General features: G+C 42.5%; 1 protein-coding gene across 1 annotated transcript; it reads right to left on the bottom strand.

The window, feature by feature from the left end:
* Window positions 1–866: 866 nt before the first annotated feature.
* LOC308611560 (U3 small nucleolar RNA-associated protein 25 homolog) lies at window positions 867–13671 on the bottom strand. Its single transcript, XM_081260280.1, has 5 exons — window positions 10433–13671; window positions 9065–9247; window positions 8816–8928; window positions 7849–8094; window positions 867–1631 (listed from the first exon to the last, which is right to left on the bottom strand). Exons 1-5 carry the CDS (start codon window positions 10454–10456, stop codon window positions 1388–1390), a joined length of 810 nt encoding a protein of 269 aa, XP_081116406.1. The 5' UTR covers window positions 10457–13671; the 3' UTR covers window positions 867–1387.

Raw genomic sequence — 13671 nt, 5'->3', positions numbered from 1 at the left:
CGCAGGCCCAGAGGCCATGGCTCACGGGCCCAGCCGCTCCGCGGCACATGGGACCCTCCCAGACCGGGGCACGAACCCGCATCCCCTGCATCGGCAGGCGGACTCTCAACCACTGCGCCACCAGGGAGGCCCCAGGAGTGATTTTTAGGAGTGACAGGCCCAGCAACTTGGCAATTTATTTTCAGATGATTCAGGTTCTGAATTGGTAATTTTTCTGTCTGAGAATAGTTCAATTTTTTTTTTTTTTTTGGCCACGCTGTGCAGCTTGCAGGATCTTTGTTCCCTGACCAGGAACTGAAACTGGGCCTCGGCAGTGAAAGCGCCGAGCCCAAACCACTGGACCGCCAGGGAACTCCCTAAAAATGTTTTTAAAAGTGTAACTTCTTTTCCTTTTTATGTTATATGACTTAAAAAATGACTATAGCAATGAAGACAGTGGTGTTGACGATGAATTTGCGACATCAAGAATTTCATAAAATTATTTCTTGAAATAAGGTAGAAATTCATGTTATTTTATATAATGTGACTTTTAAGTATATATTTTCATTAAAACATTTAGGAGTTAAAAAAAGATCAGTGAACGAATGTGCTCTTCTAGGTTGAATTAAAATAGAATATTTAGGGGCCTCCCTGGTGGCGCAGTGGTTGAGAGTCCGCCTGCCGATGCAGGGGATACGGGTTCGTGCCCCGGTCTGGGAGGATCCCATATGCCGCGGAGCGGCTGGGCCCGTGAGCCATGGCCGCTGGGCCTGCGCATCCGGAGCCTGTGCTCCGCAACGGGAGAGGCCACAACAGTGAGAGGCCCGCATACTGCAAAAAAAGAAAAAAAAAAAAAAAAAAAAAAAAAAAAAAAAAAAAAAAAAATAGAATATTTAAGGTTTAAAAAAGTTTGGCTGGGGAAAAATAACAGTTTTGCAAAACCTTTGCGATCCAAAACTAAGATGATATTCAACAGCAAGAAGTATTCCAATTTCTCATAACCAGTTCTCACAAGCAAAGAAATGCATGCTTCACTTTAAGAAGGTGTCAAATAGAAACAGGCAAATCTGAAAGAGTTCACCAAGTGTAATAAATTAGAGGTGAAATCACAACAAAAGAATTTATGGTGTACAAAAAAATTCACAAGTAGAAGATTCCTTCTATCAACTTCTCAGAGTTCCATGAGCTCTCCCCTGACCTCTGAAAGATGGGTTTTACCAAAATCTGGTTTACACGGAACTTTTCAGGTATATATGGTCTGAAAAGAAAGGAGTATCTGCTAAGAACCTGCCTGGTGCTCCTTCCTTGTTGCAGCCCTTCTTTGTGTAAGTGATCAGAATCAGGTCCAAGAGACACAGAATCAAGCATGACATATCACACCAAACACCATTTCCTGTCCAACCAATTCTCATCTCTCTCCAGTAATGAAAAGGTGGACGTTCTTCTTGGACTGCAGCATCTGTGCAGCCTGCTCCACCCCGACCACAGCAGACAGCCTCTGGGCATCGTACTTGGAGTAGGGGACAGTGCAGGTCCAGGCAGCTTCCTCTCCTCTGGTGGTGGCTTGCAGCATGTTACAGACTTCACTGTAGAAGTGGGGATATGTTGGCAGTTCATAGAAAATTAGGTTCCTGATGCCTTTTATTGTGTATCTGTTAGAAGGAGAAAGAGAGGCTATGTCTACATGAGAAAGTTTATGGAAAAGCCACCGAAGAGTTTTACAGGGACATAGTCACTCTCGCTGTTTCATGCAAGGAGAAAGACCATGGCACAAATAACACACAGACCAAAAGTTACTCTAATTTGAGCTGGAGGGGCTCATTTTTTGTGACAGTGTATTTGAATTCCTAATGTTTGGCTTAAGATAATGATAAAATGAATTTGCACTTCTTGAGCCTAATCTGAGCAGACTGAGGTAGGGTGGGGAAGAATAGTAGACAAGGATTAGAAATCTGTCGCAGAAAATTTGAAAAGCAGGCATTTCCAATTTAACATTATCCTAATTATAATCAGGCAAAACAGTGTTCTGTAATGGAGCTGAGGTCAGACCAGACCCAGTACATAAAATAAACAGCATAAACTGTAAATGCACTCCCATTAGTCTTTTCTTGTCATTCTGTAGACATGTTAACTCCATGGCAGATGTCCCAAGTTCACCCATTTACAAAATCCTGCCCGAGGACCCATTAGGCATTATGGGAAGGCAATTAATTTCAACAGCTTCCTCGCTTCTTTCCCTGCTGCACAGGGCTGCATGGTGTGGGGGGTTGCAGACCCTAGGGACGCGCCTTACGGTTCGGGTTGAGGTCAATCATTCCCTCTTGGGCTCCATGACCAAAGATTTTATACGTTGACAAGTTTCTGATTTTTCCTGTTAAGACTCTCATACAGGGCTGATGTCAGACTCCCTCGGGAATTTTATTTTATTCATGGACGGTAAGTTTTCCTTGTCTTTTTATCCCTTGGCTCATCCTGATCTCTCTGGAGACCCTCCTCTCCCAAAATATAACTGCAGTCCATTACTTGGATCAGCTTTCCACATCCTCTTTCCATAAAGGAATTTTAATGGCTAATGATGTTGAAAAAACACAGTTCTGCCTCAGTAGTTATCAAAACAGACACAGAGTTCCATTTCTGCTTAGTATGTAGAAAACTCAAGAGAATACTGCTCCCATGCTAACAAGAAAAAGATAATCTACAACAGTGTTCCTTTTCCTGAGCCTAGACAGCTGATGTCACAGGGCAACCAAGTGAACTGATTCAACGGTGCCCTGGTGTGTGTTTAACAACTGATTCTCAGTGGGGGAGGATAGGTGCTGATTTGAAGCATTTGCCAATTTCTGTGGTGTAAATACTCCATTTCAAGCTACCAGTGTCATGTTGCTGAACTTGGAACTGGGAAGAGATGTGCAACCATACCTTAAGAGCTGGTATGAGCCAGCTTCAGCCCATCACTGACTGAATTCCAAAGAGTGACACGATGGTCTGAAGAAAGACAGGACATATGAACCACTTCACCTTCGGCAGAGCACAGTGGGGAAGAGGGCAGCTGCTAAGAAAGTGGGTAGGAAGAAAAAAGCTACACTTTTAACAAGTTCTTAAAGGGCAATTATGGGCTTGCATGACAGTTCAGAATCCCTGGGATTCCCGGACACTCCTTTACTTCACAGTCATGATGGCTTTTCCAAAGGTCTCCACTGGGAGCCCTGGAAAGACTGGACGCAAGGCAGAAGACCTGAGAGACCCCGATGGTGGTGCAGACATGAAAACTCACTCTCTTCCCAGAGCCATGTTGTATATGAAGCTAAAGCCTGAAGCCAGTGAGGGGGCAAAGGTCAACTGCCAGGGTGGAGTCAGAAGCAGCAAAACTGTGTGCCCTAAGGGAGGAGCATTAACCCCTCACCCCATCCCTCCCCACCACAGGACTTACATCCAGTAGAAAGAGCAGTCTGGGGAAAGGGGAAAGGGCATGAAGACTGGGGAAAGGGCGTGAAGCCTGTTCAGCCCAAGATCCTGCACTGATGTAAGCAGATGTTTGCCACCACTGCAGAGATGCAGGGAACTCTTTCCCACCAAGACCCCTCGTAGAACAAGGCAGAGGCTGGCCACCATGGAGGGTGGTGCAGAAGCCCTGAGAAAGCGCCAGCTCCAAAGCCCAGGATGGACAGAACCTGCCTGCATCTGAGCTGGACCAGGAGGAGAACAACTGCCCCACTTCAAGCCTTAGGGGAGGAGCGAGCAGGAGCAGCCTGCTACTGGGGGAGGGGCCGGAGCGTGGGAGAGGCTCTCCCTCGGCACAGGGGTGCAGGGCATGGTGAAAGCTGAGAGGGGAGCAGGACACTGAGACAAGGCCCTCCAGCACTGGGCCCCACAGTGGGCCACTGTCTGCTGGAGGAACTGGCAGTTTGTGGTAACTAGAAGGCAACGACGGTAACAACCAAATCCTAACTAGATTCACAACTGCCACGCTAGTGGCCTGACAGAAGAGGCGTCCAGGCCAGCTACTTACTCAGGCACTACGTTCAACTGACAATTACAAAAAACACAGAAAAGCAAGAAGAAGACATTAAAACCATGAGGTATCATTTTGACTATCAAGTCACTGGAAAAAAGGAGAATTTACAGAAATATTTACAGAATTTACAGAAATAGGCTAATGGAGTATAAATTATTGTGAGTGTGTATTTCACCGGGGAGGGGAGAAGATGGGAGTGGCAACACACAGCAAATTTTAAACTGGGTACAGCTTTTGAACAAATAAGTTTTCCTTTCCAAATTTATCCTAAGGAAATGCCTAGGCAACTATGCCATCAACTACGCATATGGATGCTCTTGGCATTATTGTATATAATAACAGAAAACAACAAATCAATATGCCCATTAAAAGGAAACTGGGTTAATTATATACCCATACAATGTAACACTATGCAACCATTAAAAAGGATGCTATACACACCTTAAAAGATTACTTATAATTACACAGAAAAGGTATTTTTACAATGTAAAGATTTAGCAGACCTACCTTGACCAAGTGATTACATTTAGTATCACCAAAAACGGGACAAACTGACACCCTGGGCCTCTTGGGGAGATGCAGGGGGAAGTACACAATATCCTCTATGTAGAATTCTTACTAAAATAATGTTTAAATCTTTGGTCCCCGAACTCTAATGCTCACTGAATCACCTATTTGTTTTTTAAACATACCTGTAATTGGTCCCCATCCCCAAACACCATGATTTAATTGATACTGGGGTATGACCAGGGCATTCAGATTTTTAAAAGCTCCCCAAGGGGATTCTAATATGTAGCAAAGTTTGGGAACACTGATCTAAATAATAAGAAAACAGCCAAATCCAGATGTGGGACATTCTACAGGAAACTGGACTGGACTCTTCAAAACATATCAGTATCACAGCAAGAAACAAAGGCAGAGACTTATTCTAGATCAGGGTTTCTTAACCCTGGCACTACTGCCATTTTAAGCCAGGTAATTCTTTGTTGTAAGGGCTGTCCTGTGCACTGTAGGACGTCTAGCAGCACCCAGGCCTTGACCCGCTTGAACCACTAGACCACTAGAATAACCCTCCAACTGTACCAACCAAAAATGTCTCCAGATATTTCCAAATGTCCCTTGGGGAGCAAAACTGCTCCTGCTTGAGAACTGCTAAAATAGACTAAAGAAACATGTCACGCAAATGCAATGTAGGATTCTTAACTAAATCCTGGATTGGGGTGGGGGGGGTGGTGAGAAACAGCTGTAATAGTCATTTTGGGAACAACTAGGAAAATTTGCATACAGACTAAATACTAGATGGTATTACTGCAGTAATGTCAAGTGGTATGTTAATGGTGTTGTGGTTAGATAAAAGAATGTTGTTTTTAAGCTCTACAGGCTGAAAGATTTAGGAGTTAAGTGTCATGAAGCCTCCCATAATTTACTCTCAAATGGTTCAGGAAGAAAAAATAAGAGATGTGAGTGGAAAGAGAGAAGGAGAGACAGAGAATGTGGGTGCATGAGAATGTGGCAAAATGCTAACAGCTGGTGAAGCCTAAGTGGAAGGAGTTAGAGATGTTCACTGGGATAGTCTTACAATGTCTTTTGAAATGAAATCTTCCCAAATAGAAAGTTGGAGCGGGGGCAGGATATAGTAGAACTATATATATATATAAACTAAAAAATACATCCATAACATACAAGTATATACCAAAATGCTAACTTATTTAAGCTTTTTTTCAATAAGCACATAAAACATTCAAGATAAAAGAAAAAAAAATCCAAATGTGTACACTGTGATCCCAATGTTGGTGTCGTTTTTAAAATGCCTGTGTCTGTGTGTGTGTGCACGTGCACATGTTTTTTACATCAAAGAGACAGGAAAGAAATACACCAAAATGGGTGTTTATATCAGTAAGATGACAGGTGATCCCATTTTTTTAACCTAGATTTTCTAGGTTCTCTACAATAATTGTGTAATACTCTTATAATGAGAGTATTTTTAAAGCAAAATAAAACAACAAAACCAATTCCAATAGGTATTATATTTAAAACCCAAGAAAATCTCTCTTAGTACCAATTCGTGCACAGTAGAGACTAGGCATCTCCTGGAAATAAGAGCACGTGACCAGAACCTCTTCAGAGGGGCAGTTAGTAACAATTCCCATGGTCTTCTGCACCTCTTCCCCTGCCTTCCTCCTCTCCTGTATGTGCTTTGGGTCTTCGGTGACCCCTACAAATATGGCGTAACACTGTGACAGGACCCAAAACTAAGGACATTCCCGATGTCTATGTTACCTGACAACTGTTAAAGATAAATGAGGCAACCACAACTGACTTGCAAGGCTGGCTCCTGCATACAGTCTATAAAGACGAGGTCTGTTACTTCTATAACTGGGGTTCTCCCTGGGGCAGGGAGCACTCAGAAACACCCCACTAGCGTTTCCCACCTCCAGAAATCCTACCTCCAGAGTTTCTGATTGCCCCCTGCTTAAGAATCCTTCCTGTGCTAACCCACTGATGATGCTCAGAGAAAGAACTGTGAACTGTCCTCCCCTCAGGAGGGCCATCATGACCAAATGCCCATCCCATCCTAAGATTCTACTGGTTTCATCCCCCCAAAGAAAACAAATCCTCAGGATGAAAGTTTTTTGCTAGCTCACAAATGAACTGCAATATGTCTAACACGGCCTACTTCCATAGAGAATATAAATACAGAATTTTAAAGCTGGATACTAAAGTGTAAAATACATGTACTTTTCCCAAGGTCAAATGAAAAAATCAAATCACAAAGACACTGCAGATCAAAATACCCATCATCACCTTGGTGACCTCTCAAGCAAAAAAATCTATAGCTGGGAACCTTGAGATAATTGGCAGTTGCAGATTATCTCCATTCAACTTAAACACCCACTAACCTGGTCCAGGGTACAAAGCTAATGGCACGTGTTCGGTTTGTCTTTATAGTGACTTTGGGGACAAAACAGTTTGGTCAATAAATGAACAGTGTAAGACAGAAGACTGTCCTGCCTACTTAAGAGAAAGGGCTCCTTTGACATCATGCCCTCTCCTTGAAAAGCTGCTACTTGAGAGCAGTCCTCATCCCAGCTTAGTTCACACTTGCTACAGACAATCACGCTGGGAAGTTTTCCAATCCATCCACTTCATTTAAAGGACTTGCTTTGACGTATCAAGCTTTTGGAAAACTAAGGGCTCTTTAGACCTGCTGAGTGCAAACTCCCCCAAAATACCATTTCCAACATGAATGAAAACAACAACTCACTGGAACAAAGCAAATAATGATGCCAGCAAGAAGCAAACCCTGAAGCCCTTAAATATTCACCTCTAAGCCCCTCACCTTTTGCTTCTCCTAAACTTCAAGGAGCCCCTTAGTCCTGGTTCTCCTTGGTGCAGAAGTGTGTGTGCACTGCCTCAGGACAAATGAGAGCTTTCTGAACACTGACCCTGTACTCAACTTCCATCTCCACAGACCACACAGTCCCCAGGTGTTTCATCTGTGCTTCTACGACAGGTTCCTCCCTTTCCTGTATTCAGTTGAGAGCTGCTCAGCTCTGTAATGTCCTTCTTGAGGGGTATACCCACAGCTACAGGAGGTACCCTAAGTATGGACCCACTCCAGATCTATATACAGGTTATGCTGTAGTCACTCATTCGTTTCTACCACCTTTTCCAACAATGCCCATTTTGAAAGAAAACCAACCAACCAATCAACAAAAGTCTGTCCAGCCCCCCAAACTCTGGCTTGTCTGCAGGAGGTGAAGCAAGGGAGGACCTTATAACACAGCAAAGCCCACCATGCACTTGGAAGCAGACCCTCCAGAGAGGACACTTGAAACCTGGCCCTATTTTACCTTTTGTAGAAATGGAAGCGCTCTGTGAGGAGCAGGAACTGCTTCTCTCCTTGAAGGAAGAAGCGTCTGGCCCTGGAGACACCAGACTTCTGGGTGTACTCGCAGATATGAGTGAAGTTCAGTTCCTCCTTCTTGAGGTAATTTCGGAGACGCACGAAGTCAAAGTAGGAGGGGACATAGATAAGCGTGTGAGACATGACTGCATCACGATACTGAGGCAAAATCTTGTTGACGAAAAAGTCAAACCTGATTCGGAAAGGCGAAGGGCAGAGTCAGTGGTCTAGAGGTGAGCCATAGTGTCACTGCCAACTGCATGACCCTGGGCAAGTCACAATCTCCTTCTACCTCCCCTAAGAGGCCAATTTGGCCTACCTCATTGCAAAGAGATTCTGTAGGGATAAAACTTGTTAAGCGCATCAAAAAGTAAGTGCCAACACTATTCATCATAAAGAATAGATGTGATGCTGGTATATCCCAGAGAATTATTCTAGGAAGTACGTAACTGTATCATTCATTCATTCAGTTGTCAGTCAGTCAGTCAACAAATAATTACTGAACACCTACCACGTGTTAAGCACCATTCTGCTACCATGGGTCCCCTGACTAAACACAAGGAGAAGACGGGGAAATTACATAGAGAATTAGGAAAACAGTTCTTGCCCTGAAGGGCTTAGAATTAAGTTGTTGACATGAGGCATTAAAAAATTAATGTAATTAAAAAATGCCACAGTCTAGGGGAAAGTACCCTTGATTTACTAACCCTGGCACTATTGGAACTAGGACAACACACCATTTCTCTGGCCTTCAGTGTCCTCCTCTGTCAATGGCATGATTGGATTCAGTTATCTCATTTCATTTCGTAAATGGTAACTAAGAAAGCCAACGTGGAATACAATTCTAAATTTGAATGCCCAAGTAAAATCCCTCTCTGTGACCCCCAGGGATCCAATGGGACAGGGGAGGGTACCTGGCATCAATCACTGAAGCTAGGTTTTCAGGTTCCATCCTCGGGAAGACATGTGGGAGCTGCACCAGGACATGACTGATGCAGCCTGTCATCGGGACGTTCCTCACAGCCACCTGCCAGGTGTCAGTGAGAACATTAGGAAGTGAGCTATCCCCATTGTTGACCAAATGCTGTCCTCTCCTTCTGCCTCATGACCCAAACAATACACAATACTTCATGAAAATTCAGAGAAAGAAGGAGAGAACCCACCTGGCCTTGCACATTGACGCAGTACTTGTTGAACACAGAGTTGATCTGGGCATCCTGCAGGGCCCCAAACAGCAGCGTCTGACGATAGTACTTGGACCGATTATTGAGGTTCCACATGCGCACTCGAGAAAAGTCCACCCCATGTGAGTCCAAGGGCAGTAGGTTCATGTGGCTCATCAAATGCTTTGAGCAGAAGTAATACTCCATTAATACTTATTGAACACTTACCTGCTGGGCGTTGCTAACCTCTCTATAAGCCCATCATCTTATTTAACCCCATGAAGTAGATACTATCATCTCCCAAATTACAGCAAGAAAACAGGCTCAGATGGGTGAGTGACTTGCCCAGAGTCAAGCGAACAAGAAGAAAAGCTCAAACTGGCCACCTTGTGGATCTCTCAAAAAGGATCAAGATGCGACCTATACAGAGTATTTCTTTTCAAGGAAATTCTGAAATGCCACTCTGGTCACTCTGTAAGCAACTCAGTTCCAGACTTGGACAAGAAGGGAAATGACACGGAAAACAGAGCTGCTGTCCTTCCATGACTTGGTTCCCAAAACGTTAGAAAATTCCCTGAGTGACTACATGTGCCTTTTGCTCAAAATAAAGATGACTCAACCATCGACATGCCTGTTCTATTTTAATCATATTTTTACCTTGTAATGTATATTGAAGGGTCACAAGTACCATAAGTTTATTCCCTACTTTATAAATAAGTACTCCCCTTTATCTGTCCCAAACTTACTCCAAGTCCTGGGGTTGTAGAAAAGGTAAATGCTCACATGCCTTATAAAAATAAACCTATAGTTCTGTGATGAGGATTGTTCCAAAGCACAATCCTAAACCCCAAAACATTGCAGAGTATGTTGAGAGGGAGAAAAAAAATTATAGTACAAATTACAGTAGGGGGACAAAAACATCTTACGTTTCTCTGTAAAACATCACAAATTAAGAAATCATGAGCAATGTTTTCCCATCTCCACTGAAGACCAAACAAAAGAGAACGAGCATAAATAGGAGGAACTATTTTAGATAAAAACATTCCTGGTGAGGAGGGATTTCAATCAGTCAACCAACCAACCAACCAACCAACCAACCAACCACACTAAACTGGTCTATTACTAGAAGCAACTTTTAAGGGGAAGAAATCTTTTCTGGAGATTTGAAAATGTTGACAAGAATTTTAATCTTTCTGGATACTTTACTGACCAACTTGTGGGTAGAAGAGGGGACAACATTTCCCGTTTTCAAATTGGAAAATGTGGAATATTTCCATTTCCAAGCTGAGTTTTAATCTGGACTTTAATAACCATTTCAGACTCAAACCACTGAGCTTCTTGTCTCTAAATGTTAATGACCAGCATTACCAAGACATGCTCCCAGTTCTGCATCAGGTAAATGTCAGCTTGATCAATGATGAGAAGCTCAATACAAGACAAAAAGTCAAAATCTCTCTTCTTCTCTCCTTCTCCACCAATGATGGTCCTCAAGCCCAGGGGGGAGGCAATGAGGATGTCTGACGAATAGAAGGGGGCATAAAGTCAGATGCTTCTCTGCAGTATTGCCACCCCTATACACAAAACAGCCAAGCACACATCAGTTCATGAGTCACCACCAAGCCATTAGCTTCCACCCTCTCCAACTGCAGCCTCCCCTTGTACCTTCCACATCTTCCCCTTTGCATGTAATTGTGCTCAAACTGCTTTAATTATTAAAATCATCATCGTCATCATCATCATCCCTCCTTTGCATCTACGGTCCCTTCTAGCTCCCACCCTCTTCTTTTCCTTCACTGGCAAACCTTCCAAAAAATTATCTCTACTTTAAAATCCCCCACTGACTCCTTAATGTACTGCAATCTGCCTCTGAGTCTCAGGACACCACTGAAATGACTCTTGCCAAGGTCACCAACAGCTCTCAGTTACCAATTCAATGGCACTTTAGTGTTTCTTGTCACGAATGCATAAGCACACCCTCCTTGAAATGTTCTTTTCCTTACTGGTGGTTTCTATCACTTTAACACTTACTTCTATTACTGACCTGGTTCTTATCTATTTTTCCATATTCAAAGAGCTCTTCAACAAATCCCTGGATTCACCCACAAGTTCTCTTTCACTCTACATAAAGCTTTGGATAAATATATTCACTAATTATGGCTTTAACATTATCATCACAAAAATTTATATTTCCTGCCCACATCTCTTTCCTAAGCAACAAGTAGCAGTCTGTAAAGAGCCCAGATCATATGTGAAGGAGATTCACTTGCTAATCTTAAAGCATCTACCAGAGGGGCAGAAGTTGGCTGGGACTCTCTCTGGGGACAGAATGCTGGCAGATGCCATTTTTACAAATTCCCTCTACCTTGATGGCACTGGTGGGTGCCACTTTTTTGCACTCTCACTCTAAGTTGCTAACAGTGGTGGTGGGTGAGTACCCCCTACCCCACGGCCCTGCACTGCCTGTGTGCAGCACTGACAAACATGGACAACGAGCAGCCACGCCTACCCCATCTCATGCCACTCGCGGGACATGACCTGAGGCAACAATCGCATGTAGCCCACACAGGGGACACTCCTTGAGCACCAGGCTCAGGCAGATGGGGGTGGGACTGCATTTCTAGACTCCATGGGAGTGAAACAAACAGAGAGAGTTTATAAGATGACCAAGAACTAGGAAAAAGTTAAAAATACAGTTCATCTCCCACACAGGGCCACTCCTTCAAGACGGGGCAGTAACTGTTTTGCATAATACACAGAAACAAAGACGGAGAGTCAAGCAAAATGAGGAAGCAGAGGAACATGTTCCAAATGAAGGAACAAGATAAAACCCCAGAAAAAATATTTAATGAAACAGATGTAAGTGATTTATCCGATAAAGAATTCAAAGTCATAGTCCTAAAGATGCTCACCAAACTTGGAAGATGAATGAACGAACACAGTGAGAAACTCAAGAAAGAGACAGAATATAAGCAAGTTCTAAACAGAACTCACACAGCTGAAGATTATAATAATTGAACTGAAAAATACACTAGAGGGAATCAACAGCAGACTAGATGGTAGAAAAGAACAGATCAGTGACCTGGCAGACAAGGTAGCAGAAATCACCCCAACAGAACAGCAAAGAGAAAAAATATTTTTAAAATATGAGGACAGTTTAAGGGAACTGTGGGACAACATCAAGTGTACTATCATCGGTGTTAAGGGGTCGCAGAAGAAGAGAGAGAAAGGGGCACTAACACCCACATTATAGGGGTCCCAGAAGGAGGACAGAGAAAGAAAGGGGCAGAAAACTTATCTGAAGAAATAATGGCTAAAAATGTCCCTAACCTGGTGAAGGAAACAGACATTCAGGTCCAGCAAGAACCAAGAGTCCCAAACAAAATGAACCCAAGGAGATTCATACCAAGACACATTATAATTAATACGTTAAAAGTCAAAGGTAAAGAGGGAATCTTAAGCAGCAAGAGAAAAACAACTAATTACAGACAAGGGAATCCCCATAAGAATATCAGCTGATTTTTCATCAGAAACTTTGTGGTCCAGAAGGAGATGGCATGATATGTTCAAATATGCTGAAAGGAAAAAACTTCCAACAAAGAAGGAAGGAAATAATAGAAGTCAGATGAGAAATACTGAATAAATGAAATGGAGACAAAAAAAAAGATCAATGAAACTAAGAGCTGGTTCTGTGAAAAGATAAACAAAATTAACAAACCTTTAGTCAGACTCAATAAGAAAAAAAGAGAAGGGGCCCAAATAAAATCAGAAATGAAAGAGAACCTATAACTGACACTACAGAAATACAAAGTATCATAAGAGACTACTACGAACAATTATACACCAACAAGTCAGATAACCTAGAAGAAATACATAAATTCCGAGAAACACACAATCTTCTAAAACTGAATCATGAAGAAAAAATGTGAATAGATCAATTACTAGTAATGTGATTGAATCAGTAATCAAAAAGCTCCCCAAAAACAAAAGACCAGGACCAGAGAGCTTCATGGTGAATTCTACGAAATACTTAAAGAAGATTTAATACCTATCCTTCTCAAACATATTTCAAAAAACTGAAGAGGCGGAAACACTTCCAAACTCATTTTATGAGGCCAACATAACCCTGATACTGAAACACCACAAAAAAAGAAATGTACAGGCTACTATGCCTGATAAACACAGATGCAAAAATCCTTGACAAATTATTAGCAAACTGAATCCAACAATACATTAAAAGGACCATACACTATAATCAAGTAGAATTTATTCCAGGGATGCAAGGATGGGTTGACAAAGTGGGTATAGAGGGAACGTATCTCAACCTAGCAAAGGCATATACGATAAACCCACAGCTAACATCATATTCAGTGGTGAAAAGCTGAAAGCATTTCCTCTAAAATCAGGAAGAAGACAAGGATGCACACTTCTGCCACTTTTATTCAACATATTATTGGAAATCCTAGCCACAGCAACTAGGCAAGAAAAAGAAATAAAGGATACCCAAATTGGAAAGGAGGAAGTAAAACTGACTATTTGCAGATGACATGATACTTTATGGAGAAAACCCTAAAGACTCCACCAAAAAACTGTCAGAACTAATAAATAAA

This window comes from Mesoplodon bidens (genome assembly GCF_964165515.1).
Source record: "Mesoplodon bidens genome assembly, contig: HAP1_SCAFFOLD_302, whole genome shotgun sequence".
Taxonomy (NCBI): domain Eukaryota; kingdom Metazoa; phylum Chordata; class Mammalia; order Artiodactyla; family Ziphiidae; genus Mesoplodon; species Mesoplodon bidens.
This window is presented reverse-complemented; position numbering and strand designations above follow the sequence as displayed.